Here is a 26,429-nt window from a genome sequence, read left to right as displayed (position 1 = left end):
GGACAGACAGAAGCACATCCATTTTGAAGAGAGATAGGATGAAAGAAGATGGATAATAGAATAAATATCATGGGGAAGGGAATAGGATGGAAGGGAAACAGTTAACAATAGTAATCATGAAAAAGAAAAAAGGGGGGAAAATTGTACAAAAACTATTTATAGTGACTCTTAGTGGAGGCTAAGAATTGAGAATAAAAGGAATGTCCATCAAATGAGGAATGATGGAAAAAGATGTGCTATATGATTGTAGTGGAATGGTCTTGTGCTACAGGAAATGACAAACAGGATGATCCCAGAAAAACCTGGAAAGACTAATGAACATCGATGTATAGTGAAGTGAGCAGAGCTGAGAGGACATTGTGCATAGTGACAGCAGTATTGTTCAATGAGCAATTGTGAATGATTTAACTACTCTCAGCAATGCAATGATCCAAGATAATCCCAAGGAACTAATGAGGAAGCTTACTATGCACCCCTATAGAAAGAACTGATAAAAAGAACACTTGTGGATTGTACATATATAACCTGGTTGCAATCTTGTGGAGGGGGGAGGAAAGGGAGTGAGTGAGGGAGAAAAATTTGGAACTATAAATCTTATGAAAATGAATGTTGAAAACTACCTTTACATGTAACTGGAAAAAAAATTTTTTAAAATGTTTGTTGCAGAAAAAAAAGAGATTGAAAAAAGGAAAAGAAAAAAAACAAATTCTTTACAATCTGGCCCCTTCTTACCTTTCCAGAATGATTCCACCTTAATTGCCTCCATGTATTCCATGGTGCAATCAAATTGGTCTTGCCATTCCTCATAAATATCTCCATGTCCTGTCTCCATCCATGTCTTTTCTTTCTTTCTCTCTCTCTCTCTTTCTTTCTTTCTTTCTTTTTTTTTTTTTTGCATGGCAATGAGGGTTAAGTGACTTGCCCAGGGTCACACAGCTAGTAAGTGTCAAGTGTCTGAGGCCAGATTTGAACTCAGGTCCTCCTGAATCCAGGACCAGTGTGTTATCCACTATACCACCTAGCTGCCCCCATCCATGTCTTTTCATGGACAATCTTCTATATTCAGAATTTTCTTTCTGCAGCTGAACCCTCCTCTATGCGTTTCCTTCCCCATATAGGACGTGAGCTCCTTGAGATCAAGGATGGATTTCTTTTTTACTTTGCATCTCTAGTCAGTCAGCCAATGAATAGTCCATTATTGTTGACTTACACTGAATTGGATTTAAGTGAGGGAGGGTTATACACTCTCTCCTCCAGAGCCATCTGGGTCCAGTGGCAAGATATAGACCAGGACAGCTGGAGATAGCCCTGAATGTTTAGGTTAAGTGACTTGGTAGGGTCACACAGCTAGCAAGTGTCTGAGGTGAGATTTGAACTCAGGTCCTCCTGACTTCAGGTTGGTGCTCTATCCACAGCACCACCTCAATAGTCAATAAACATTTATTAACTGTCTTCTATGTGCCAGGCACATATCTTTTATTCGTGTTCTTTTTCTCTTTTTTTTTCAGGGAAATGAGGGTTAAGTGACTTGCCCAGGGTCACACAGCTGGTAAGTGTCAAGTGTCAGAGGTCGGATTTGAACTCAGGTCCTCCTGAATCCAGGGCCAGTGCTTTATCTACTGCGCCACCTAGCAGCCCCCTTCAAGTTTTCTTATACAAAATGACTATTATGGTCATGTTTTACATAATTGTACGTGTATAACTCATATCTGATTGCTTACTGCCTCGGGGAGGGAAGAAAGGGGGGATAAAATTTGGAATTCAAAACTATAAATAAAAATGTTTATTATTAGGAAGAAAAGAGAAATATCCAGTCACTGGGATTCACAGCACTGGTGAAGGACAAATCCAGGTATGAACCTCTAAGTTGATTCTGTGCCTCCTAGCTTCTTGGTTCTGGATCCTCCTATAGTTCTCCATCTCATGGTTCCATTTTTTCTCAGCTCCTACCATATGATATTATTATTGATATTGGGTAGTAGTATTATATAAATGATATTGACATACAAATTAATAATTTATTTTTGAATATTAATACATAAATATTTAATTTTTACACAAATATTTATACAACAATGTATAACTAATACACAAATGCCATTTATTATTACAGAGGTTTATGTGTTGTTATTATAAATACTTTTATTATGAATAATAATAGCATTTATATAGCACTTTAGCATTTGTAAAGTGCTTTATAAGTATAATCTTGTTTTATCCTCACAATACCTCTTGAGCAGCTAGGTGGTACAATGAATAGTGTATTGGGCTTGGAATCAAAAAGACTCATTTAAAAAAAAGACTCAAAAAAACCCAAACCCAATACCTTTAGAGATAGGTGCTATTCTTTTTTTTTTTTTTTTTTTTTTTAGTGAGGCAGTTGGGGTTAAGTGACTTGCCCAGGGTCACACAGTTAGTAAGTGTTAAGTATCTGAGGCCAGATTTGAACTCAGGTACTCCTGAATCCAGGGCCGGTGCTTTATCCACTGTGCCACCTAGCTGCCCCGATAGGTGCTATTCTTATGTGACAGATGAGGAAACTGAGATGAGGAAACTTAAGTGACTTGTCCAGGGTAACACAGCTAAATGTCTGAGGTCAGATTCAAATTCCTGACTTTTAGGCCAGGACTCTTTCTAGACTTATTTGACATTACCATATTCTACATTGGAGTACAGTAAGTGAATAAGGTGCTGTGAGATCCCATGAGGAAGAGGTCAAAGGGATGAGGGCTTTTATGTAATTTTGTTTCAAGGCCCAGAAAGTTGGTCCCAAGACCTTTAGTAATTACTCCAGAAAGTATGTATATGTATGTGTATATAAATATATGTATAGGGGGCAGCTAGGTGGTGCAGTGGATAAAGCACTGGCCCTGGATTCAGGAGGACCTGAGTTCAAATCTGACCTGAGACACTTGATACTTACTAGCTGTGTGACCCTGGGCAAGTCACTTAACTGTCATTGCCCAGGGGGTGGGGGTGGGGGGATAAAAAGATGATGTGATAAATATATGTATATAAGCAGACACACAACAAATATGTTAAATGCATATTATATAATAAAATATGTGTAAGAATGCTTTGCAAACCTTAACGTGCTATGTAAATGGTATTCACAATAATATTGCATTATTAACATGTGTTAATACTGTTTTATTAACATAAGTATTTTTAACAAAGATAATAATAAACATATTGCCCCTCTTTTTGTAAAGTACCTTGGGGGAAAAGAATTCATTCCTTGGTGGTCAGCTTTCAGGTGGTAAGTCTTGATTGTTGAGTCTTCAAGTCAATTAAGCACCTACTATGTGCAAGGCACTGTGCTAAGTGCTAGGGGACATAAGGAAAGGTCAAAGCAGCATCTCTCCTCAAGAAGCTCATAACCCAACTGCCACACTTGGTTAGACTGGTTCTAAGCACACAGGCATACATAATATCTCTCACTAAGAGAATAAAACATTCATTAAGTATCCCAAGCACTGTACCAAGGACTTTACAAATATTATCTCCTTTGATCTCTACAAATAGGAGGTGGGTGCTATTATTTTCCTCTTGTTACAGTTGAGGAAACTGAGGCAGACAAAAGTTAAGTGAGTTGCCCAAAGTCTCACAGCTAGTAAAGTGTCTGAGGCTGGATTTGACCTCAAGTCTTTTTGACTCCAGGCCCAGCACTTTATACAAAGAGCCACCTAGCTGCCATCAGACCCATACTGAGGCTCCCCAGCTTGGTAAGAAGTCGTGCTCTGCTAGTGTATCCATAGTCTTGTTGCAATGTTGAAGCAGAGAAAGATCTTAGCGGAGAAGACTCAAACAAGTAAATAATCAACAATGAAACATATTCTAAACAGATCAACTCTGTTTATACTATAGGGGATGGAAAAGGTTTTACTAAGTGTCCACTGTCTGTCAAGCTGTGGATATAAATAAGATGGTAAGTCTTTTTTTTTTCTTTTTGTATGTGTGAGGCAATTGGGGTTAAGTGACTTGCCCAGGGTTACACAGCTAGTAAGTGTTAAGTGTCTGAGGCTGGATTTGAACTCACATCCTCCTGAATCTAGGGCCGGTGCTCTAACCACTGTGCCATCTAGCTGCCCCTGTGGATATAAATAGAAAAGCAAGATAGTGCCGCAGCAGGGCAGATGAAAAGACCCAATAGTCCTTACAATACACTTCCCAGGGTGGATGCCAAAGCCCTTTGGGTGAAAGGGCAGGTCAGATGGCAATGTCTGAGGTTCTAGAGGGCATAGAGACAGGGCATATGGGAGGGTTCAATGGTCTACCATGTTATCAGATTATAACTGGGAACTCCCTTGACTGTCTAAGTGATATGAGTGCCCAATTCTGACCAATGACTATTTAGGAAGAAGTAGTGAGCATGGCACTGGGTTACCTCCAATGGTAGGTCAGCATCCAATAAGGAGATGCCATCTGGCACTTTGTAGGGACTGGGTAATGGAGGCTGCGGTGGGTAGAAGGGAAAGGTTCCCCACCTTGGGCCTGTCCTTCTGAACACATGAAAGACCATTGAAATCTGGGTAGCTGCAATAATCAGGATGGGGCAGAGGAGGGCAAGATCATCAAGAGATTGCCCATTGTGGATTACATCAAAGAGAAGACAGAGAAAATCCAAAACGAGGAAACTTAGAATCTGGAAGGTGAGTTCATGTGTTCCTGATTTTATTAAATCTTCTGAGATTCTACCTGTGGAAGTCACTGTCCCTCCTCAAATTTCCTTAGAACATTTTGTCCCCAATCTCTCTTTTGTCATCACAGCTTTACTCACCTTACTCTTTTCATGTGTTTTCACATCTTTTCATATCCATTTTGATGGACAAAGAATTGGGCCTAGACCTGAACAGGCGATATAGCAATGGGCTAGCTTACCTTTGGGAAGTTACACAACACCCCAAAGCTGTCAATGACCCCAAGGCTCTCCCTCTCACAAAGATCTATGTTTTAAAAACAAAACAAATAAACCAAAGGATTAGAATTCTCCTGCTGACCCTAGAAGGCTGTGAGCTATGGAATACCATGACTTCTGAAGCATTGAAGTTGCAGTTGAAATGCCACCGAGAGGTGCATGGAGAGGCAAGTGGTGTGTGTGTGTGTGTGTGCTCTTGTGCTTGCATGTATGTGTCTACCCTGTTGTGTATTACCAATGAGAAATTGTAGAGAAGGGACTAATGGGTGTCATAAGATGAAAGTATGACCGGAAAAGGAGGTAGGCTCTTCACACATCAATCAACAAGAAGAAAAACATGTATTAAGTGCCTACTATGTGTCAGGCACCATACTAAGAGGTACAGAGACGAAAGTGAAATGAATGGAGCCCTCAGGAGCTTATGTGTATGTATATGACATGGGGTGGCACGTACATGCATACGTGCAGAATGAATAAAAATGCATAGAATGTAGCTCTAAAGGCAGTTAGGTGGTACAGTGGATAGAACCTGGGACCCAGAGTGAGGAAGACCCAAGTTCAAGACTGGTGTTAGACATTTATTAGTTGTGTGACTTTGGAAAAATCACTTAACATCTATTTGCCTCAGTTTCCTCATCTGTAAAATGGGGATGATAATAGCACCTCCCTCTTAGAGTTGTGGGAAGATGAAATGAAATCATTATTATTTTGGAAGGAAAGGAAAGAACCTCTTTGGGAGTGGCTATGTGGGGGATGCAGCGAGGAAAGGCTTGCTGTAGAAGATGAAGCTCAAACTGAGCTTTGAAGGAAATTAGGGATTCTAAGAGGCACAGGGAGGAAGGGGCGGGGCATGGTAGGCATCCAGGACAGTCTGTGCAAAACCCCAGAGACAAGAGACAAAGATCATTTGTAGGCCAGGAAGACTAGACCATAGAGTAAGTGGAAGGGAGGGACATGCAATAAGGTCGGGAAGGTAGGGTGGGGCCAGCCTGTAAAGTGGTTTAAATACCAAACCGGGTAGTTTATTGCTCAGTCATTTTTTTTAGCTGTGTCAGACTCTTAGCCACTCCGTTTGAGATTTTCTTGGCAGAGATATCGGAGTGATTTTGCCATTTCCTTCTCCAGCTCATTTTGACAGATGAGAACGCTGAGGCAAACAGGGTGAAGTGACTTGCCCAGGGTCACACAGCTAGTAAGTATCCAAGGCTGGATTTGAAGTCAGTAAGATGTCTTCCTGATTCCAAGCTCTATCCACTGTGCCATCTAACTGCCTTCCCAATAAGGAGCCCTTGGAGTTTATTGGTAGTGGATAGGATATGCCATAAAGCTACTACAATGTAGATAATGGGATGTGCGCAAGATGAATTTCATTGGGAGGAACTGAAGGCAGGGAGGCCAATCAGGAAGCAATTACAATATATGTGAGGCAGAGGTGATGAGGAGGGACTGGATTAGGGTGGTGGCCAGGTCAGCAGAAAGAAGGGATAGATGTGAGAGATGTTGGGGAGGTAGAAAGGATGATGTGGCAACTGATGAGATATGTGGGGTAAGAGGAGGAAGAGGAGTCAAGAAGGACCCCAAGCTTGGGAATCTGAATGACTGGAAGGATGGTGGTGGCTTTGACAGCAATAGGGAAACTCAGGAGGAAGGTTAGCTTTGGGGGAAAGATGATAATGACAATGCTGATGATAACAGGTCATGTTTATACAGCCCTTTACAACTTGCAAAGCACTTTGCATGTATTATCTCATTTCATCCTTACAACACCTCATGAGGGAGGTGCTTTTATCTCTGTTTTACAGCTGAGGAAATGAGGCTGAGGGAGGTGAAATGATTTGCCCAGGATCAGGATCCCCTTCCTCCCAGCGCCTCTTAGAATCCCTAGTTTCCTTCAAATTGAGAAATTCTATTTTGTACATGCTGTGTTTGAGATATTTATAGGACATCCAGTTTGAAAAATCAAAAAGGCCAATTGTGATTTGGAATTGGACCTTGTTTTTAATAATAAACAGTTTTGTTTATAGTTTTGAATTACAAATTTTATCCCTCCTCTCCTCTCTCCCTTTCCCCCTCCCTGAGGCTGTAAGCAACCAGATATAAGTTATACATGTGCAATTATGTAAAACATGACCATATTAGTCATTTTGTACAAGAAAACTTGAATAAAAGAAGAAAATGAAAGAAAGTGAAAAATGGCATGCTTCAATCTGTTCCATAAATATCAGTTCTTTCTTTGGAGGTGGATAGTATATTTCATCAATAGTCCTTTGGGATTGTCTTGAATCATTGTATTGTTGAGAATAGTTGTCATTCTCAGTTCTTCATTGAATAGTATGCTGTCTCTGTGTACAACATTCTCCTGGTTCTTCTCACTTCACTATACATCAGTTCATACAAGTCTTTCCAGGCCTTTCTGAAATCATCCTGCTTGTTATATTCCATCACCATCATATACCATAGTTTATTTAGCAATTCCCTAATTGATGGGCATTCCTTTTTTTAAAAAATGATTTTGGATTAGGCATTTCTTTTTTTTCTTTATTTCTTTTTCGTATGTGTGTGGGGCAATGGGGGTTAAGTGACTTGCCGAGGGTCACACAGCTAGTAAGTGTCAAATGTCTGAGGCCAGATTTGAACTCAGGTCCTCCTGAATTCAGGACCAGTGTGTTATTCACTGTACTACCTAGCTGCCCCCTGGGCATTCCTTTGATTGGAACTGGAACTTGAGAGAGACTCGGGATGGATGTATTGACCTGGGAGTCATCTGAATGGAGGTGGTAATTGAGAACATGGGAGTTGATAAGGTCACCAGGTGAGAGTGTATAAAGAGAAAAGGGCTCCGGACAGAGTGTTGGGGGATACCCACAGTTAGTAACAAGATGATAAATCAGCAAAAGAGACTAAGAAGGAGCAGTCAGGCAAGTAGGAGGAGAAAGATAAAATGTGTCATTAAAACCTAGACAGGAGAGAGTATATGGAAGAAGAGGGTGGTCAATAGTGTCAGAAGTTGGAGAAAGGTAAAGAAGGATAAGGATTGAGAAAAGGTCATTAGATTTGGCCACTAAGAGAATACTGATGGTTTGGGGAAGAGCAGTTTCAGATGGGTGAAATCAACAAGTATTGGTTAAGCATCAACTAACATGTGGTAACTGATAACTGAGTCAGTTGGGTGGTGAAAAGGGTAGAGTCTCTGGCCTGAAGTCAGCAAGATTCATCTTCCTGAGTTCAAATCTGGCTTCAGACATTTACTAGCTGTGTGACCCTGGGCAAGTCGCTTAACCCTTTCTGCTTCAGTTCCTCATCTGTAAAATGAACTGGAGAAGGAAATGGCAAAGAGTTGGACATATTGTTGTTGTTGGTCCTTTGTTCTTTAAGAGGACCATGACATCACCCTGATGTTATGACATGGATTTAAGTGAGAGAGGGCTGTGCAAAGTCACTGACTTCCCTCACTCTCTCTTCCAGAGCCATTTGAATCCAGTGGCAAGATATATGTACATACATACACACATATCACACACACACACACACACACACACACACACACACACACACACACACACCAGGATGACTGGAAATAGTCCCGGATGTTTTAAGGCATTTGGAGTTAAGTGACTTGCCCAGGGTCACAGAGCTAGTAAGTATCTGAGGTAAGATTTGAACTCAGGTCCTCCTGACTCCAAGGCCAGTGCTCTATATACTATACCACCTAGCTACCCCTAGTTGGACATGACTAAACATCAATAACAAATTACAGTATAAACAATGGACAGCCTTGTCTATCAGTCTATCATCCATCACATATCAGCCAATACAGTATTTATTAGGGGCCTACTAGGTTCCAGGCGCTGTGTTAAGCTTTGGGAAAACAAAGAAAGGCAAAAGACAGTCCCATTTGTCTTACTGAATTAGGGCAGGGGGTGACATGGTTAGATCTTCACTTAAGAAAGATTAATGTGTCAGCTAAGAGGATGAAGGACTGGAGTGGGGGAAAAAAACTTGAGGCACTGAGACCAAGTCGCAAACCATTGCTACAGTCAAGGTGTGAGGGTATAAAGTGGTGGGAGTGGCAGAAAGAGAAAAGGACATATATGACAGATGTTACAGAAGCAAAACCAATAGTTTGTGATGAGAGATTAGTTATTTGAGGTGAGAGAAAGGAGATGAGGATGACAACTAACTTGTGAACCTGGGTAACTGGGAAGATGGTGCTGCCCTAGATGGTAATAGGAGATTTTGTAAGTTATGGGAAAGACTTTGGGGAAAGATAATGAGTTCAGTTTTGGCCACATTGAGCTTAAGATGTCTATGGGATGTCCAATTTGAGATGTCTGATAGGCAATTGGAGATAAAAGTATGGTGGTTAGGGCTGGATGAACAGATCTAAGAATCATTAGCATAAAGATAATAATTGCAACATGGGAGCTGATGAGAACACCAAGGGAAATAGTATAGAGGGAGAAGAGAAGAGGGCCCATGAATGGGGTCCACCTTTAGCAGATGTGTCCAAGACTAAGATCCAGCAATGGAGAGACCAGAGAGGTAGGAGTAGAACCAGGATAGAACGGTGTCACAGAAACCTAAATAGAAAAGGGTATCAAGGAGAAGAGAATGATTGACCATGTCAAAGGTAGCAGAGAGGTCAAGAAATATGAGGACTAGAAAAAAGCCATTTAAGACATCATTAGTAACTTTGGAGAGAGTAGTTTGGGTTGAATGATGTGACCTGAAGCCAGATTGTAGAGTTGAAAAGAGAGTGAGAAGAAAGGAAGTGGGATCCTCTGCTGTAAATGGCTTAAGGTCTTTCCCCAAGGAGGTTAACCAAAAAAAGAGAAGAGATATGGGATAGCTAGCAGGGATGGATGGAACAAGTGAGGTTTTGGTTTTTGTTTCAGAATGGAGGAGATATTTGTAGGCGGTATGGAAGGAGCCAGTAGATAGCAAAAGATTGAAGTTAAGGGAGAAGACAAGGACAATGGAAAGGGCAACCTGATGGAAAGGATAGAATGGAATGGTGCTTAGCACAGTGTCTAGCCAATAGTAGGTACTTAATAAATGTTTATTGACTGATTGATTGAAGAGGAACACCGTCACGTGTGGGGAGGTTTGTCTTGGCATGGAGAAGGACCGCCTCTTTATGTGAGATCCGACTGAAGGGCGTCTGGGTGATAGGAGATGAGGAGGGGAGAAGACGGAGTTCTCAGCAAATCCCTTCATTTTTTCAGGAAAATATCAGGCAAAGTTCTCAGCTGAGATGGTAGGGAGAGGGGGAGCTGTAGTAGATTTGAGGAGGGATGAAAAGGTTTGGAAGAACTTTGGCACAGAATGGGATAGTGAGTTAATTAGAGAAGTGTAAAAGAATTGCCTAGCAGCAGCGAGGACCCAGTCGAGGCTGTGTAAGATACATTTGTAATGTATGCGGACATGGCAGTTTCATGATTTTCTCCCCCTTCATTCAATAGTGTGTGTAGGATCTAAAGCATTGGGTGGTAGGAGTGATCCAAGACTGAGCCTTGGCAAGGAAGGGTGGGCAATGGGATAAGGAGACGCAAGAAGACAGTGTGGAAGTGAACTGGTGAACAAGCTTTACCAAGAGGTCAAGATGGGGAAGGAGTGTACAGTGAAGGCAGGGTTAATACCTGGGAAAGAATTGAGGGGTTGGGGGATTGGAGGTCGCAGTGAAAGCAAACAGGGTTTGGGGCAGCTTTGTTAGTACCAATATGGAGAAAGACATCTTCCTAGATGGACCCCCCCCACCCCCCGGTGAAGATTTATGGGAAATAGATATAGGGTGGATGTCCAGCATGAGAAAGCATAGAGGGCCTGTAATGTGCTTCACTAGAGGGGGTTCTCACAGCAATGGAATCGGCCAGCCCTTTACATATCCAAGTGTCTTTGTGTTCATAGCATACAATAATATAATATAAGCTTCTTAAGGGCAGGAAGTGTGTTGATTTGTTTGGGGACATAGTAAGTGCTAATTAATGTTTCTTGAATTAAAGCAGAGCAGGAAGGGTTAAGTTATAATGGTTCCTAAATCAGGGGCATAGAATGTTAGCGAAGAGAGGGACCTTACATGCCACCTGGTCCAACCTCCTTAGATTATAGGTGAGGAAACAGAGACCCGGAGAAGGTTTAAAGGCTCATAGATTTAGGACTGGAAGCTTGGCAAATCATGTGGAAAGAACTTTAGTAAGTCATCTAATCCAGAGCTTCTTAAACTTTTCTCACTCGAGACCCCTTTTCACCAGCGAAATGTTTATGTGACCCTGGGTATACAGGTATATAAAATAGGTATACATGACCTTTTACTATTGCCAAATTTTTCACTGCCCCCACATTATTATGTGACCTCATATGGGGTTGAGACCCACTGTTTAAGAAGCTTTGATCTAATCACCTCATTTTACAGATGGGGAAACTGGGGCTGAATGAAGTTACATGAGCTGCCCAAGGTCATATAGGTAGTAACAACAACAGTTAGCATTTATATAGCACCTACTGTATGTCAGGCATTGTACTGGACAAACATGATCTGATTCGGTGCTCACAAAAACCCTGGGAGGTAGGTGCTGTCATTTTCTCCATTTTATAGTTGAGGCAACTGAGGCAGACAGAGGGTAAGTGAATTGCCCAGGGTCACACAGCTGGTAAGAGTCAGAGGCCAAGTTAGAACTCCTGACTCCCAGGCCAGTGCTGTAACCATTGTGCCACCTAGCTAGATTTTTTTTTTTTTTTTTTGGTGAGGCAATTGGGGTTAAGTGACGTGCCCAGGGTCACACAGCTAGTACGTGTTAAGTGTCTGAGGCCGGATTTGAACTCAGGTACTCTTGACTCCAGGGCCGGTGCTCTATCCACTGCGCCATCTAGCTGCCCCACCTAGCTAGATTTTAAACAATTTCTATGACTCTAAGGCTAGCCCTCTTTACACTGTAGTATATCGAGTGTCCAAGATCACATAAGAGCCTAGTCTCATCCCATTCATTTGACAAACATTTATTAAGCACCTATAATATCCCAGGTGTTGCACTATGCATTAGACATACAAGAAAGATAAGAAACAAAAACAAAACATCCCAACATTCTTTTTTATATAATTAACTTTTTTCCAATTGCAGGTAAGGTCAATTTTTAACATTCACTAAAAATTTTTTTTGAGTTCCAAATTCTCTCTCTCCCTCTCCTCCCTCTTCCTTGAGAAAACAAACAATTTGATATAGACTATACATGTGCAGCCATGTAAAACATATTTCCATATTAGTTATGTTGCAGAAAAGAACACAGACCAAAAACCACCCCCCAAATCAAGAAAAGTCAAGAAAATAAAAAAGTATGCTTGGAAATTCATTCAGACCCCATAAGTTCTTTCTGTGGAGGCAGATACCATTTTTCATCTGAAGTCTTTTGGCATTGTTTTGGATCATTGTATTGCTGAGAATAGCTGTCATTCATAGTTTATCATCATACAATATTGATGTTACTGTGTACAATGTTCTCCTGGTTCTACTCATTTCACTTTGCATTAGTTAATGGAATTCTTCCCAGGTTTTTCTGAAATCATCTTGCTCATTGTTTCTTATAGTACAATAGTATTCCATCACAATCATAAACCACAACTTGTTCAGTCATTTCCCCATTGATGGGCATCCCCTTAATTTCCAACTCTTTGCCACCACAAAAAGAGCTGCTATAATTGGTTTTTTGATCTCTTTGGATTACAGACCCAGTAGTGGTATTTTTGGGTCAAGCAGCTCAACATTCTTTCTGAACATTTCTGTATTGGCAGTTGTCACTTCCCTTTGTCAAAGGTGGAGTGAAGGGCCTCTGATGACCAAGAGGAAAGATCTTCATTGTGAGGTGTGTGCCCTCACCTTTACAGAGCCTCTTAAGCCAAACCATTGGATCGAAGGAAAAAAAATCTTAGATGAGCAGTCTAGCTGCTCCTATAATACCAACCACCATTGTTTAGGTACCTGCAAAGGCTTAGGCACTGTGCTAAGTACTGGGAATACAGACAAGACACTCCCTGCAGTCAAGGAGTTTTACAATCTAATAGGTTTAAGACAATACACAAAAGGTAACTGAAAAGGAAGAGAAGAGAGCAGAGGGGACCCTGCAGGGCATGGTTGTGGATAGTGGAGTCAAAACCTATTAGTGTAGCTGCTGGTGAAAAATGAGGAGTTGTCTGAGCTTCTTCTCCCTCTTTAGAGCTAGACTCAGCTGGGCTAACTCCTGCCCAGGTAAACAAGTGCGCAGGTGAGTGCTCCATTCTTGTCCCCCACTGCAAAAGAAGTGATAACTCCTTACTGCTTGCTGGTGCTCTTCTCTCCCCACCCCCACAAACAACAAAAGAGGCTTATACGATCCTAGTAGGATTTGCCCAACGGCAGCCTAGAACTGCAGGCCAGGGAGCAGCTGTGTAGCCAGTGGGCTTTAGGCTCAAACAGGGGAGCAGAGAGCTCTCTCCCTTTCAGTGCCCTTCCGGTTCCCACCAAAGGGGCTTATACAATGGAAGAAAGCTGGAGGAGTCTGGGGACTTGGGTTCAAATCCCAGCTCAGCTACTTATTAGTGGCTTGATTATGAGCGTGTCATTTAACCTCCCCTGGAGTTCAGTTCCTCATCAGGGCTGAACTGGTCTGACCCTAAGGTCTAGGATGTTTGCTATTCATCTCATTATTGGCCAGTCGATTAGCCTTTTGGGGTTTAAAAAGAGGTTGTGAGAAGTAGCCTAGAGGTGGGTGGGTGTAAAAAACATAGATTTGGAGTCAGAGGACTTGAATTCATGCCCTAGCACTTCACATCTCTGGGCCTCAGTTTTCCCACGTGTAAAATAAGGGGCTTAGACAAAATGGTCTCTAGGACTGTCCACCATGCAGCTATAAGATCTACGAACTGGTCTTTAGCTACCTGCCCAGTGAGCTGGCTTTCTGGCCCCGCCCCCAATTCCTCATAACCTCCTCCTCCCCCTTCCTCTCCCCCTCCCCCGTTTCGAGTGTCCATCCAGCATCCTCCCCCTCCGTGGGCCGCTCCCCGCCCTCTCCTCAGAATGGGTCCCTCCCCTGACCAATCAGAGATCGCGCTCCACCCTCCAGGGCGGTTCCCTTTGGGAGCCAATCCCTGCTTCGGAGCCCGCTCCGGTCCAAACCGTCCAATCGCCCTGGGCAGCAGGGTGGGGGCCCCTCGGCGCCAGCCAACGGCCGTTCACGCCGGTGGCCGGGCGCGCGCGGGGGGGCGGGGCGTACGGCGGCGGCGGCAGCAGCGGCGGCGGCGCCAAGGAGGGCCGGGGGGAGGGAGGTAAACAAGATGGCGGCGGCGTGTCGGGTGCGGAAGGGGGAGGCGGCTGCCTGGAGCGCTCTGAAGTGAGGCGGGGACGCCGGGGGAACCAAGCCCGGCTGTCGGCCGCTCCCTCTTGCCTCCCTCGCTGCCTGCGTGAGCAGCGGGCCCGGTGCCTACTGGGCCGCGTTGGATGGGCCCGGGGCCGCCCGGCCTCTTCAGAGCTGCCCCGCGCGGGGCCCGGCTGTGGGGGAGCGGCGGCGGCGGCGGCCTGCGTTGCGGGACCCGCCCTCACCGAGCCCGGCCCGGAGAGGCAGCCGAGCCCCGGCCCGGCCCGGCCCGGCCCGGTCCCGGGCTGCCCGGGACTCGGAGGGTTGGGGGGAGGGGGCTGCTCACCCGGGGGCCCCGAGGCCCCAGCCCCTTCCCCCCAACCCCCCGCCCGTTACCTTCGGAGGGAGCGAGGGAGCAGCGGCGACCTCCGCAGCCCCCGCCGCCGGGAGCCTTCCCGGGACGGGTGGAGGGGGACCGGCAAGGGATAGCACTTGGAGATCTCGAGAGCAAAGGGAAAGGGGGGGGCGTGGGAACCCTCCTTTTAAGTTTACTTCTCCTCCCCAGCCCCGTGCCCCCTACTTGTTCTTTGTTTCTGTTTTTAAAAGGGTGGGGGGGTCAGTAGATCGCCTTTAGCACCCCCACTTTTGTGGAGGTTTAGTTTGTCCCTCTTCCTCTACCTTATCCATTTCCTTCCTTTGGGAGGGGTGGGCTGCTCATCTCTACCTGTCACTTTTTTGGGGAGGGGGACCGAGAAAACTAGGATTGGGTTAGTTTGCTCCCATCCCGTTCCTCTCGGGTGTTATTTATTAAAGGGAGGGATTTCCCCTGGAGCGGGGTGGGTGGGAAGGAAAACTTCTCTGATCTCTTTCCAGGAGCTCTTTGGTTGGAGGCTCCCCAGGATCAGTGTCTTCACATTGACCTTTGGGGGCTGGCAGGAGGGGACCCTTTGGGAGGGAAGCGGAGGGAGGAGTTGGAAAACTTTGAGTGAGGGATGCCCCCTGCGAAACCTTGATAAGTGTTGAGGGCTTTGAACTTTTGGCAGATAAAGGGGAGGAGCCTGTGTGTGTGTGTGTGTGTGTGTGTGTGTGTGTGTGTGTGTGTGTGTGTGTTTTGTGGGGCCGGGGAGTGGGGCAACACATTGATATTCAGTAGAGGAAACTCAAGCAATCAAATTTCAACCACCAGTTTATTTTCAGAGGTGGTCAAGTTTGGGATTCAAGGTACAAAAATCCTGTGAGCACGTTCTGACTGCTGATCCCAGTTTGTATTTGGGAGCCATGACATAATGGTAATGGAAAGTCTTGAAAAGACTTCACTTTCCTTCTGTATTTGTCCAAGGGTCTAAAGTCCTAGAGAATGACCTAGCACTTAAGAACCCAACCTGGGCCTTTTTTAGGGCCCACAGTGAGTGAGGAGACCTGGCTGAGCCAAAGCAGTGAGACCAGGTCAAAAACAAGCCAGGTGCCTGAGCAAAAGTTCTTGACTTTTTTTTGTTGTTGTTTTCTGTTTTTGTTTTTGCTTTGAGAGCCAGGCACTTGGGGTGCATTAGACCCTTTTCAGGGACTACTGAAATACTACGTTAGTACAATCTTTGGAAGAGTTGGGTTTTTTTTTCTCCTGTTTTTGTTTTGAGAAGAAAAGTTGGGAAAACCAAGAACTCAAGATTGGATTAAGGGATCCTGGTGTGTCTAAGGAAAACTGGTTAACGAATTTAATCCAGGATGGATTTGGCAGAACCACAGCAGTTGGGTATGTTTACAGAAAGTGAACTGATGTCTGTGGGTATGGACACATTTATCCACCGAATAGACTCCACCGAGGTCATCTACCAGCCAAGGCGCAAAAGAGCCAAACTCATTGGCAAATACCTGATGGGAGATTTGCTGGGAGAAGGATCATATGGGAAAGTGAAGGAGATGCTGGACTCTGAAACCCTTTGCCGGAGAGCTGTGAAAATCCTCAAAAAGAAGAAGTTGCGTAGGATCCCCAATGGGGAGGCGAATGTTAAAAAGTAAGTATAAGCTTCTTGCTCATTGGAAACAATGTAATTAAATCTCAACTTTTAAAATTTCTGAACTGGCAAGCAAAATGAATGTCACATTCTAAAGAAAATGTTAGAAACTTAACAGTTTAGTCTCAGCTAGATGATAATTCTAATTCACTTGGTGTTAAACTGGTAAAAGTAATATTAGTAAAACACATATGTAGCAAGAGCCCAAACCTATAAACCGTTAACACCCTCTCCCATACTCATATCTATTTGCTTTATCATAGAACTGCTTGCTATGTTGTCATGTATCTGTCTACTTGATAAAAGTTTTGCATTTCCATAGAATGTCCTTTTAAGCCACTAGTAGATATTTTGCACGACATCCTGCTAGTTGCTGGGGCCAAGCAAGATTTGGTTTGTTTGTCCTGTTCCGAGGGGGCTCCTGCTGTTGCCAAAATGAATTATTTGCACCAGCTTATCAGTCAGCAGGAAGGAAAGCTTAGACCTTTCTAACTTGCTTATGATGTAACATTAGAAACATTAGTGACTGCAGAGTCAGGACCCCTGATGAGTTCTGTCTAGTGAGGGAGGTTGCCTGGAGTAGGAATTGTTCTGATTTGGAAGGCAAAGTCAGAAGATTTAGATTGTGGTTCTTCTGGCTTTGAGGCTGCTCAGTGGGGAAGTGACCTTGGGCAAGTCATGGCCCTACTATGGGCCTGTTTCCCCTGTAAAATGAAGGGATTGGATTGGGTTAGTTTTTAGGCCCCTTTCCTCTCTGGCATTGTGATTTGCTGATTTCTAGTGGTTTTATATTTTGCTGCCTCTGCTGTTTTTGTACTGTGTGCTGACCTCTTTCTGGAGATGACTTTATGAATCAGGCCTTGTGCCCATTAGTTCTAAAACTACTGCCAACCTTGACAAAGTGGATGATGGGGTAGGGTTAGATATAGTTGGGTGGCAGAATCAGTTAAGGGAATTGCCAGGGTTGAATTGAATTCATTATAAAAGTGAACTACTTGTTAATACCTAATAATCATTCACGTCACCTTACCTATCCCATGCCATTCTGTGATTGGGTGTCTTCAGCACTTTCCCCTTTGTGGTGAGACTTGACACCAAAGAAGGTTAGGTAGACTGATGTGGTGCCTTCTTAATGGAAATTAGTTTTGAAAACAGAAATATCTTCTTGTTAGAAAGTGTTATAAATGAACCTCTATAGCTCTTTGAGGACAGTGTTTGGAAGGTAGGAGTAGGGTGGGATAATGTCCATGGTGTAGAGAGCAAGACTTGGTCTAGTGGTAAGAGCACTGAATGAGGACTTGGGAGACTGAGTTATGGTTCTGACCCTTCCACGTACTAGTGATGCGACCTTGACTGAGTTGCCCTGATCTGGGCTTTGGTTGGCTTCTTCACCTATAAAAGGAGGGTGTGGGGGGCAGCTAGGTGGCGCAGTGGATAAAGCACTGGCCCTGGATTCAGGAGGACCTAAGTTGAAATAAGGCCACAGACACTTGACACTTACTAGCTGTGTGACCCTGGGCAAGTCACTTAACCCTCATTGCCCTGCCCCCCAAAAAAGGAGGGTGTGGATTAGATGATTTCCAGCTGCCCTTCCAGCTGAGCCTAGATATGACACATGATGAGACAGACTGTGTAGCCTGTTTGTGTACCCATTTCCCCATATTTTGCCCAGGAACGTGCTCTGAAACTGTGCCTTGTGCCATATCATTTTTCCTTTGGTCTGTTTTTACTTTGGGTTGGGTGGAACAGGGCCAGAGTCCCTATCTAGGCTCCTGCCACTCAAGAGTCGGTTCACTTTCATTTTAGCTTCTTGTGTCACTAACTTGGACTGTAAGACTGGACACATTGCTTGCTATGATTTGGGCCTTTCCACCTCAACACTGCTAAATAGACAGTGTTTCCAGTGGGTGGGGTAACAGGTTAATCCTTTGCCTAACCGGAACGTTTGGGTTTAAAATGTAATCAGTTGGGTAATTTAATGATTTCTTGATGAGACCTCTAAAAGTCTTAACACTTTGGGGCATTTTGGGAAGAAGTGGAGAGGCAGTGGGGTGTAGCAAGATGAGCTGGATGGCACTGACCCTGGGATTTAGGGAGATTGAGCTTCAAGTCCGCCATTTATCTTGGAATTTCAGATTCAGAAGGAACTTCAGTGCTCTAGTTCATCCCTCCTTCCCAACAAAGGGGCTGTGTGGGTTTACCATTGACATTGAGTACTTACTTAGAGGCAGGCTGATGTAGAGGAGACAACCCCTGGACCTTGTGGTCAGAAGGCTTGGGTTAGAGCACCAGCTTAGCCAGGCACTGGAGCACACTGTGCGCCTTTGGGTAAATAGCCTTTATGAATCTCAATGTGCTCACTTAAAATGGAAATAACCCTTGCCCTGCCTATCTCATAGGGTTGTAAAGATATAATATATATGAAAACCCTGTCTAAATCTGAGCCAATCTTATAATGGTTTGGTATGACTAGTAGATGGTTTTCCTTTCCTTTGTTGTCCTTGGAACGCCTGGCCCAATTAGAAGCATTATAGGCCTCAGTTAGGCGTTTAGATCCTTTCTGAGAATAAACTTTGATGGTCGATTAACTTGTATCAACAGATTTGACTGGCTTGCTAAGATAACAACAGGCATCAGAAACAGTTCTCAAAGCTTTCTCTGATTACCAAAGTACTTCCACTAACTTTGAAAGCTCTTTCTCAGTGAAGAAAAGGCAACTGGGTAGGAGCAACTGTCCCTTTGTTGAAGGGTTGCAAGTAGCTTTGTATTTAGAGATCTCAGTTATATCTTTGTGAATGTTTTCCTTTCAGAAACATTACTCAGGACAGTAGACGTTTTATGGTCTACACAGGATGCAGGTGTAGAATTAAGTATAATTTCTGAACTTTGTGGTCCCATTGGATAGCAACTACCTTTACCAAAGAGCTGGTTAATGTTGATGAATGTAGTAGTACAGTGACAAGAGATTGTTTTGGAATTGTAGGACCTGTATTCCAGCCAGAGGGGGCGACAGCTAGGTGGCTCGGTGAATGGAGCGCAGGGCCTGGAGTCAGGGAGACCTGAGTTCAGATCCAGCTTCAGACACTTACTGGTTGTGTGAGCCTAGGTAAGTCATCGCACATCTGTTTGCCCTAATCCACTGGAGAAGGAAATGGCAAATCTTTCAGTATCTTTGCCAAGAGTTGGATGGGACTGAAAGACTCAACAACAATAACAACAACAACAACATACAGCCATGGTGCTCTTTACTAACTGTGATCTTGGACAAGGGACAGCATCTCTTTGAGCCTCAGTTTCCTTATCTGATAGACAGGCTTGTTGTACTAGATAATCTTGAAGGCCCTGATTAGCTTGAAATCTAAGATTTTCCACCAATATCATAGAATTTCAGACCTGAAAAAAGCAGTATGACATTCTGCAGTGGGAGTTAAGGGGCCTGGGTTCCCATCCTAATTGTGTCACTGGCTTATCTGTGTGACCTTGAGTAAATAAACCTCTTCTCCTCTATTTCGTCACCTGTCAAATAAGAGCAAGGAACTTGATGGTTGCTAAGTCTCTACCACTTCTTTGGCCTTAGAACGCATCTTGTCCAGCTTCCTTGTTTTGAAGGTGAGGAAATTAAGGCCCCATAAGGGGAAATGACCAGTCTTAGATCACACACAGAAAGTTAGCAGCAGAGCCAGGGTTAGAACCAAGAACTCGACTTCTATCTAGTATTTTTTCTTTGAGACTATATTGCTTCTCAGTTCATCAGGCACTAAATGCATAGCATTGTACTCTGCATTGAATTTCACAAACCAGGTTCCTGGTGTTAGGAATTTTCTCTAACCTTTGCAGAGTGTCTGATTAAGATCCCTAAATTCATTATAGTTATTAGAAACTACCATCTCCTTCCTCTGACCAGCTGCTTGACAGGCTATGACTCATGCCCTAAGATCTGTCCCCTTGTTGCCATACCCAACTGATGCTCTGAAGGAATCTGCTCCTGAAAATTATTTTTTACTTTGGTCCATATTGAGAAGGCCCTGATTTTTTTTTAAACCAGTGTCTATGGCTTGATGTAAAATTTAGAGTTGGAGCCCAGTTGACACCTTTTTATCTTTTAGGAGGGTCTTGTGATTTTATTGGCTTGAGTACTTACTTCACACCTTAGACAGTTTCCATGAGTTGCTGTGGCCAAAGAAATTCAAACCAACTGGTGGTAGGTCTGAGATTGAGCCTCTCTGCACTTAGCCAGACGGAGTGGCTGGATGACAATTTAGTGCTGAACTGATACTGGATGCCTTTGGGACTGCGTGCCACTCTTGTGGCCTTATAGAATTCAGGGTCACCTCCATTCCAGGAGGAGGCATTGGAGGGAGGTCTTGAGTGGGGAAGTTGGGTGTGAATTTCTTCTGGGTGAACTTGTTCTTTGAGTTTATGTCTAACATAAACCAGCTGCAGGGAGAAAAGATCCTTTGTCTATCAGAAGCTTAATAAACTAAACACCAATAGTCTCTCTCTTAATTAAGTGTCAGGGACCTTTGGCACAAGCATCAAGAGTATATTGTGCTGTACTTAAAATTTTAAGTTCAGCATTTTTGATTTACTTGAATATTTTGTCTTTAAAATACTTAAAAAATGTGTACTTTGAAAAATGTAACACAGGAGTTAACTTTATTTAGCTAATCAAGAAACCCCTGTAACAAAATTTATCTGTTCAGCAATTCTCTTTCTTGCTGAGTAATTTGCTCCTCTCTGAAGCTGGCAATGACTTCCTGAGTAAGTATGGTGTTAAATTCATTATCAGATTTTTAGCAGTCTCTTTTACTGAATGTGGAGAAGTTGTAGAGGTCTGGGCTTCCTATTCCTTTCTGTGTGAAGCCAGGTATTGTATGCGGATAATTTGGCGTATGTCTGGATTTGGATGTTAAATAGTAAGGATTTCAGCAAGTTGAAAACAAGAGTCTTGGACTTTGTCAGCCGTGGTTTTTGTGAGGTGAGGTATATCAAGTTCAAGCTGTTAGTTGAGAATCTTACTCTTCTTTCTCCTTGGACAAGATCAGTCTTGGGAGTATTTTGCTTTGAGAACATGAGCAGAATGTGATTGATTCGACTCCCTATTGGTATTAACCCCTTGCTGCCTTAGGAGTCTAGCAAGACAAGGGCTTTGGATATTTCTAGTTATTTCAATGTCACTTCATTTGGCAGAAAGAAGGAATGATTTTGAAATAAAGATGTGACCTTAATGGATAGTATGTGCTGGAGGAATGCAGGGAGGTTATTTATTAGTTTGTTCCAACACTTTAAGACTGGGAGAATTATTCTTGAAAGTAAACTGGAACAAGAATTCAAGTGTTTGCAGCACTGTATGCTAAGCTTTGAGAGAGGGCTTCTCTAGAGGTCCAAGAGAAGAAGAAGAATGGGAAGGAGAAGCTGCCCGTAGAAGGAATGTTTGAGGGGAAAAAAGTACCAGGGACTTTGAAAAACAGAATGGGGAAAAAGAATTGTTCAAATCAGATAGTTGGGACAGGAATGGTCTAGATATTTTCTCTAGTGGCCCCCTGTTCAGTTCTTCTCCCTCCCTGCAGTCATGTTATAGATGAGGAAACAGGTTAGGTGACTTTGCCAAGGTCCCATAGCTCCTTAGTCGTAGGACCAGGCTTAGTTAATCAGCAAAGATGAGAGTGATCAAAAACTGGAGGGGAAAGCAGAAATCGTCAATATGGGGAGAGCGTTGTGTGGGAGAAATAGAGCGTCTTTCTTCCTCTCAGTTGTTCTTTCCCCTTGTGACTTAACACTGTAAGATTATCTCCTAGCAAACCCTTTACTTTTTGGGGGGGTGGGGGGTGATACACACACACACACACACACACAAAATGAACATAGCCATCAACAAATCTAAGCATTTCAGTAACAAAAAACAAAAAAAAAGAGAATGGTAGAAAGAACTTTTGTTATGTACAGGTTTTTTAAACTATTAAATTTAACAGAGTGGTAACAAAATTGTGTCCCATTTGGAATTTTTTTCTTTTGTATTTTTTTTTTTGGCGGGGCAGTGGGGGTTAAGTGACTTACCCAGGGTCACACAGCTAGTAAGTGTCAAGTGTCTGAGGCCGGATTTGAACTCAGGTACTCCTGAATCCAGGGCCGGTGCTTTATCCACTGCGCCACCTAGCCGCCCCCTCTTTTGTATTTTTAAAGTGTTTTGTTGTTGCCCTTTTAATTTTTTTTTCTTTCAAATCTTTCACTACTGTCCAGCTCTCTCCCATAGGAGCCTTCCCTCATAACAAATACTTTACCCTTTAAAAAAAAAAAGTTTTGAGTTCCAAATTGTATTCCTCCTTCCCTCTCTTCCCCCTCCCTGAGATGGTAAGCAATCAGATATAGGTTATACATGTGCAGTTATGTAAAACGTTTCCATATTAGTCATTTTACAAATACTTTACTCTTACATTGCCTGGTCCCCTGACTGTCAGTGAATTTTACATTTTTCAGAAATAAGGTGCAGATAAACTGCTTATGGTGACTGATCAGGTTATAATATAGAGACTGCAGTAGCAAGTGGAGATTGCTCTAACTGCTCTTGACTGACAGCCTCCCACCTCTACTTTCCCTTCCCCCTCCCCCGGTCCTTAGACTTGAGTTATTTTAGGCAAGAGTTGGAGACATTCAGGCTGCATCTGTCTTCTAGCACCTGGCACAATACTTTCAGCACTTGGGTACTTAAATATTTGGGGAAATGATTAGCTGATTTTTTGCTGTACTCATAAGTTTTGCATACAGCTTCCTTCCCACCTGGTTGCTGGATGACCTGAGCTCTAGTCCTGGCTTTCACTAATTCACTGTGTGATTTTGGACAGGTCATTTTTACCTCATCAGGGCTGTTTCCTTGTCTGTAAAAAGGTGGGTGGGGGTGGGGAATTGAAGCAAGGAAGGAAATAAGCATTTTAAAAATGCCTATGTGCTGGGCACTGTGCTAAGCTTTTACAACTATTATCTCATTTGATCATTGATTTAGAGGGCCTGTAAGATCTCTTTTGGCTCTAAGATCTTATGTTTCTGAGTTTTTGGTAGTTGGAGAATGCAGGGCAGGGAGGTGATAAAAGCAGCCTAGCATCAGTATTGCAGACTGCCTGCTGTTCATGGGGTATGATTTGAGGCTTGTTCTCAGACATATTAAGCTAGAATTTCCTCTAGGGCAATGTCAGTGAGTCTTATCCTACATTTTTTCAGTTTTTCTCCTTCAGTTTGACAAGCTTATCATTTATGCAACTATTATCCACTCGTTTGCAAAGCATGAACAACTTTTATGACCCTAGTCTTCTGGGTTGTTTTGTTTTTTTAAATTTTGGTTAGTCAACAAATGATTCCATAGTCAACCAGACAAGCATTCTACTTTGCTATGCATTTCCGAAGCAGCCAAAGTGAATGCTGTCATTATCAATCTCCAGAAAAGAATGAAATAGGAAAGAAGTCTAATTTAGGTATTCAGTATGGAGTAAATCTGTTTAGATTTGATGTTGCTTAGCTTCTCCCTTCTGTCAAGTTTTACATGTAGATTCTGAGTACTGTTTCCTCCAATTTAACAATCACTTCCTGTACTTCTGCATAATCCAGATGGTCTGAGTCCTCAGCCCTGGTCTTTCTCTTCATAGATGTTTATTGATTTTCTTCTTTTCTAATAAACCAAAAAAGCCACATGTAGTAAATCATTACTAGGTCAATCCAATTATAGAAAATTTCCTCATATAAAAAGAAAAGGAGGGGTATTAGGAACTTAACTTTGAGGGAAGACTTAGAGGCTTTTCTCTTGTATTTAGATGACTTCTTTTGGGGAAAAAAACCGTAAAAATTGGCCAATTTTGTATCCCTGGTAGCTAATTTGTTCAGTTAGTCCTTTTGTAATGTATTTATATATTTGTTGTATCTCCTCTGCTGGATTGTAGTCTCTGAGAAGACAGGGTCTAGGACTTATCCACCAGGAGAGATATGACACATAAACAAATGTACAATAATCTATGCTAACTAATAATACCTCTGAAATAACTAGAGAGCAGAATAGAAAGTGATAGCTGGAAGAGTACAGAGAACTATTTTTTATAAAGGCTTTGAATATCTTTACTTATTTTTCTTTAACAATTGGCATTTTATTTATCCTTTACTTATTCTGGGGTTTCAGAAATATAGCAAATTCCTGATAGCTGTCTCATCATTATATTGAACTTACACATTTTTTTATTTTTCAAAATATTTATTTATTTTTTCAAATAATACATTTTTATTTAAAGTTTTGAGTTCCAAATTTTATCCCTCCTTCCTTCCCTCCCCATCTCCCTCCCTGAGACAGTAAGCAATCAAATATAGGTTATACACGTACACTTATGTAAAACATTACCATAGTAGTCATTTTATATAAGAATACTTCAGTCTGTGTTCAATCAGTATCAGTTCTTTCTTTGGAGGCAGATAGAATGCTTCATCGTTAGGCCTTTGAGATTGTCTTGGATCTTTGTATTGCAGAGAATAGTCAAGTCCTTCACAGTTCTTCATCAAACAGTATTGCTGTCTCTGTGCACAATGTTCTCTTGGTTCTGCTCACTTCACTATACATCAGTTCATATAAGTCTTTCCAGGCCTTCCTGAAATCATCCTGCTTTGTCATTTCTTATGGCACAATAATATTCCATCACCATCATATACCACAGCTTGTTTAGCCATTCCCCAATTGATGTGAATCCTTTGATTTCCAGTTCTTAGCCACCATGAAAAGAGCTGCTATAAATATTTTTGCACAAAAACGTCTTTTTCTCTTTTTGGGGATGTCTTTGGGATATAAACCTAGGAGTGGTATTGCTGGATCAAAGGGTATGCACAGTTCTGTAGCCCTTTGGGCATAGTTGCAAATTGCTCTCTAGAATGGTTGAATCTTTTCACAACTCCACCAACAGTGGATTAGCATCCCAGCTTTCTCACATCCCCTCCAACATCCAATAATTTCCTTTTTTGTTATATTTGCCACAGAGAACTATTTGAAGTTAGATCAGTAAACATGAAGTAGATTCAGTAAACATTTATTATGTGCCTACTATGTGTCAGGCACTGTGCTAAGTACTGGGAATACAAAAAGCGGCAAAAGATAGCCCCTACCCTCAAGGAGTTGACAATCTAATGGAGAAGACGAACACAAATTTATACAAAGCAAGCTATATATAGGATAAAGAGGAGATAATTAATAGAGGGGAGGCATTGGAGTTAAGAAGGATTGGGGAAGACTTCCTGTAGAAGATGGTATTTTAGTTGGGACTTAAAAGGAAGCCAGGGGGCAGCTAGGTGGCTCAGTGGATAAAGCACTGGCCCTGGATTGAGGAGGACTGGAGTTCAAATCTGGCCTCAGACACTTGACACTTACTAGCCGTGTGACCCTGGGCAAGTCATGTAACCCTCAGTGCCCTGCCCCCCCCCCCCAAAAAAAAAAGGAAGCCAAAGAGGTAGTATGAGGGGAGGAAGGAGAGTATTCCGGGTATTAAGAATAGCTAGGAAAGAAAGAAAGAAGGAAAGAAAAGAAAAGGAAAGAAAAGAATAGCTAGAGAAAGTGCCTGGACCCAAGAGATGTTCATGGGGTAGCCAGGAGTCCACATCACTTGACTGAAGAAAGAGTAGTGTAGAGGAGTAAGGTTTAAGAAGACTGGAAGGTTTACTTGAGGTTATGAAGGATTCTGAATGCCAAACAGAATATTTTGTATTTGATTCTGGAGGTAATAGGGAACCACTGGAGTTTTTTGAGTTCGAGGGGTGACACGATCAGACCTGCACTTTGAGAAAATTTAGTGGCTGAATAGCAGATGGACTGGGGTGGGGAGAGGCTTGAGGCAGGCAGACCCACCTGCAGGGTATTGCAGTAGTGAGGTGGTGACGGTCTAGAGGGGTGACAGGGTCAGAGGAGAGAAGTTATAAAGGTGAAATTAAGAATCTTTAGCAACAGCTTGGATATGGAGGGTGAGAGATAGGGAGGAGTCCAGGATGACTCCTAGGTTTTGAGCCTTGAGGGCCCGGGAGGATGGTGTTGCCCTTTACAGTAATAGGGAAGGTATGAGGTGGTGTGGGGGGTGGGGGGTGGGGGGTGGGGCGTGGGGAGAAGTGAGGTTTGGGGGAAAGATAGTAAGTTCTGTTTTGGACAGAATGAGTTGAAAATG

At 42.9% G+C, this 26,429-nt stretch overlaps 1 protein-coding gene across 3 annotated transcripts in view; it reads left to right on the top strand.

The window, feature by feature from the left end:
• The first annotated feature begins 15,322 nt into the window (after window positions 1-15,322).
• STK11 (serine/threonine kinase 11) overlaps window positions 15,323-26,429 on the top strand; it is a 180,781-nt gene continuing 169,674 nt past the window's right edge. For all 3 annotated transcript variants that reach the window (XM_043990731.1, XM_043990804.1, XM_043990650.1), the window contains exon 1: window positions 15,323-16,254. In XM_043990731.1, coding sequence (XP_043846666.1) covers window positions 15,965-16,254 — 290 coding nt within the window. In that variant the 5' untranslated portion in view covers window positions 15,323-15,964. The remainder of the gene's footprint in view (window positions 16,255-26,429) is intronic.

The sequence above is a fragment of the Dromiciops gliroides genome, chromosome 1, assembly GCF_019393635.1.
Source record: "Dromiciops gliroides isolate mDroGli1 chromosome 1, mDroGli1.pri, whole genome shotgun sequence".
Taxonomy (NCBI): domain Eukaryota; kingdom Metazoa; phylum Chordata; class Mammalia; order Microbiotheria; family Microbiotheriidae; genus Dromiciops; species Dromiciops gliroides.
The sequence above is the reverse complement of the archived record's forward strand: the minus strand, read 5'-3'. Positions and strand labels throughout refer to the sequence as shown.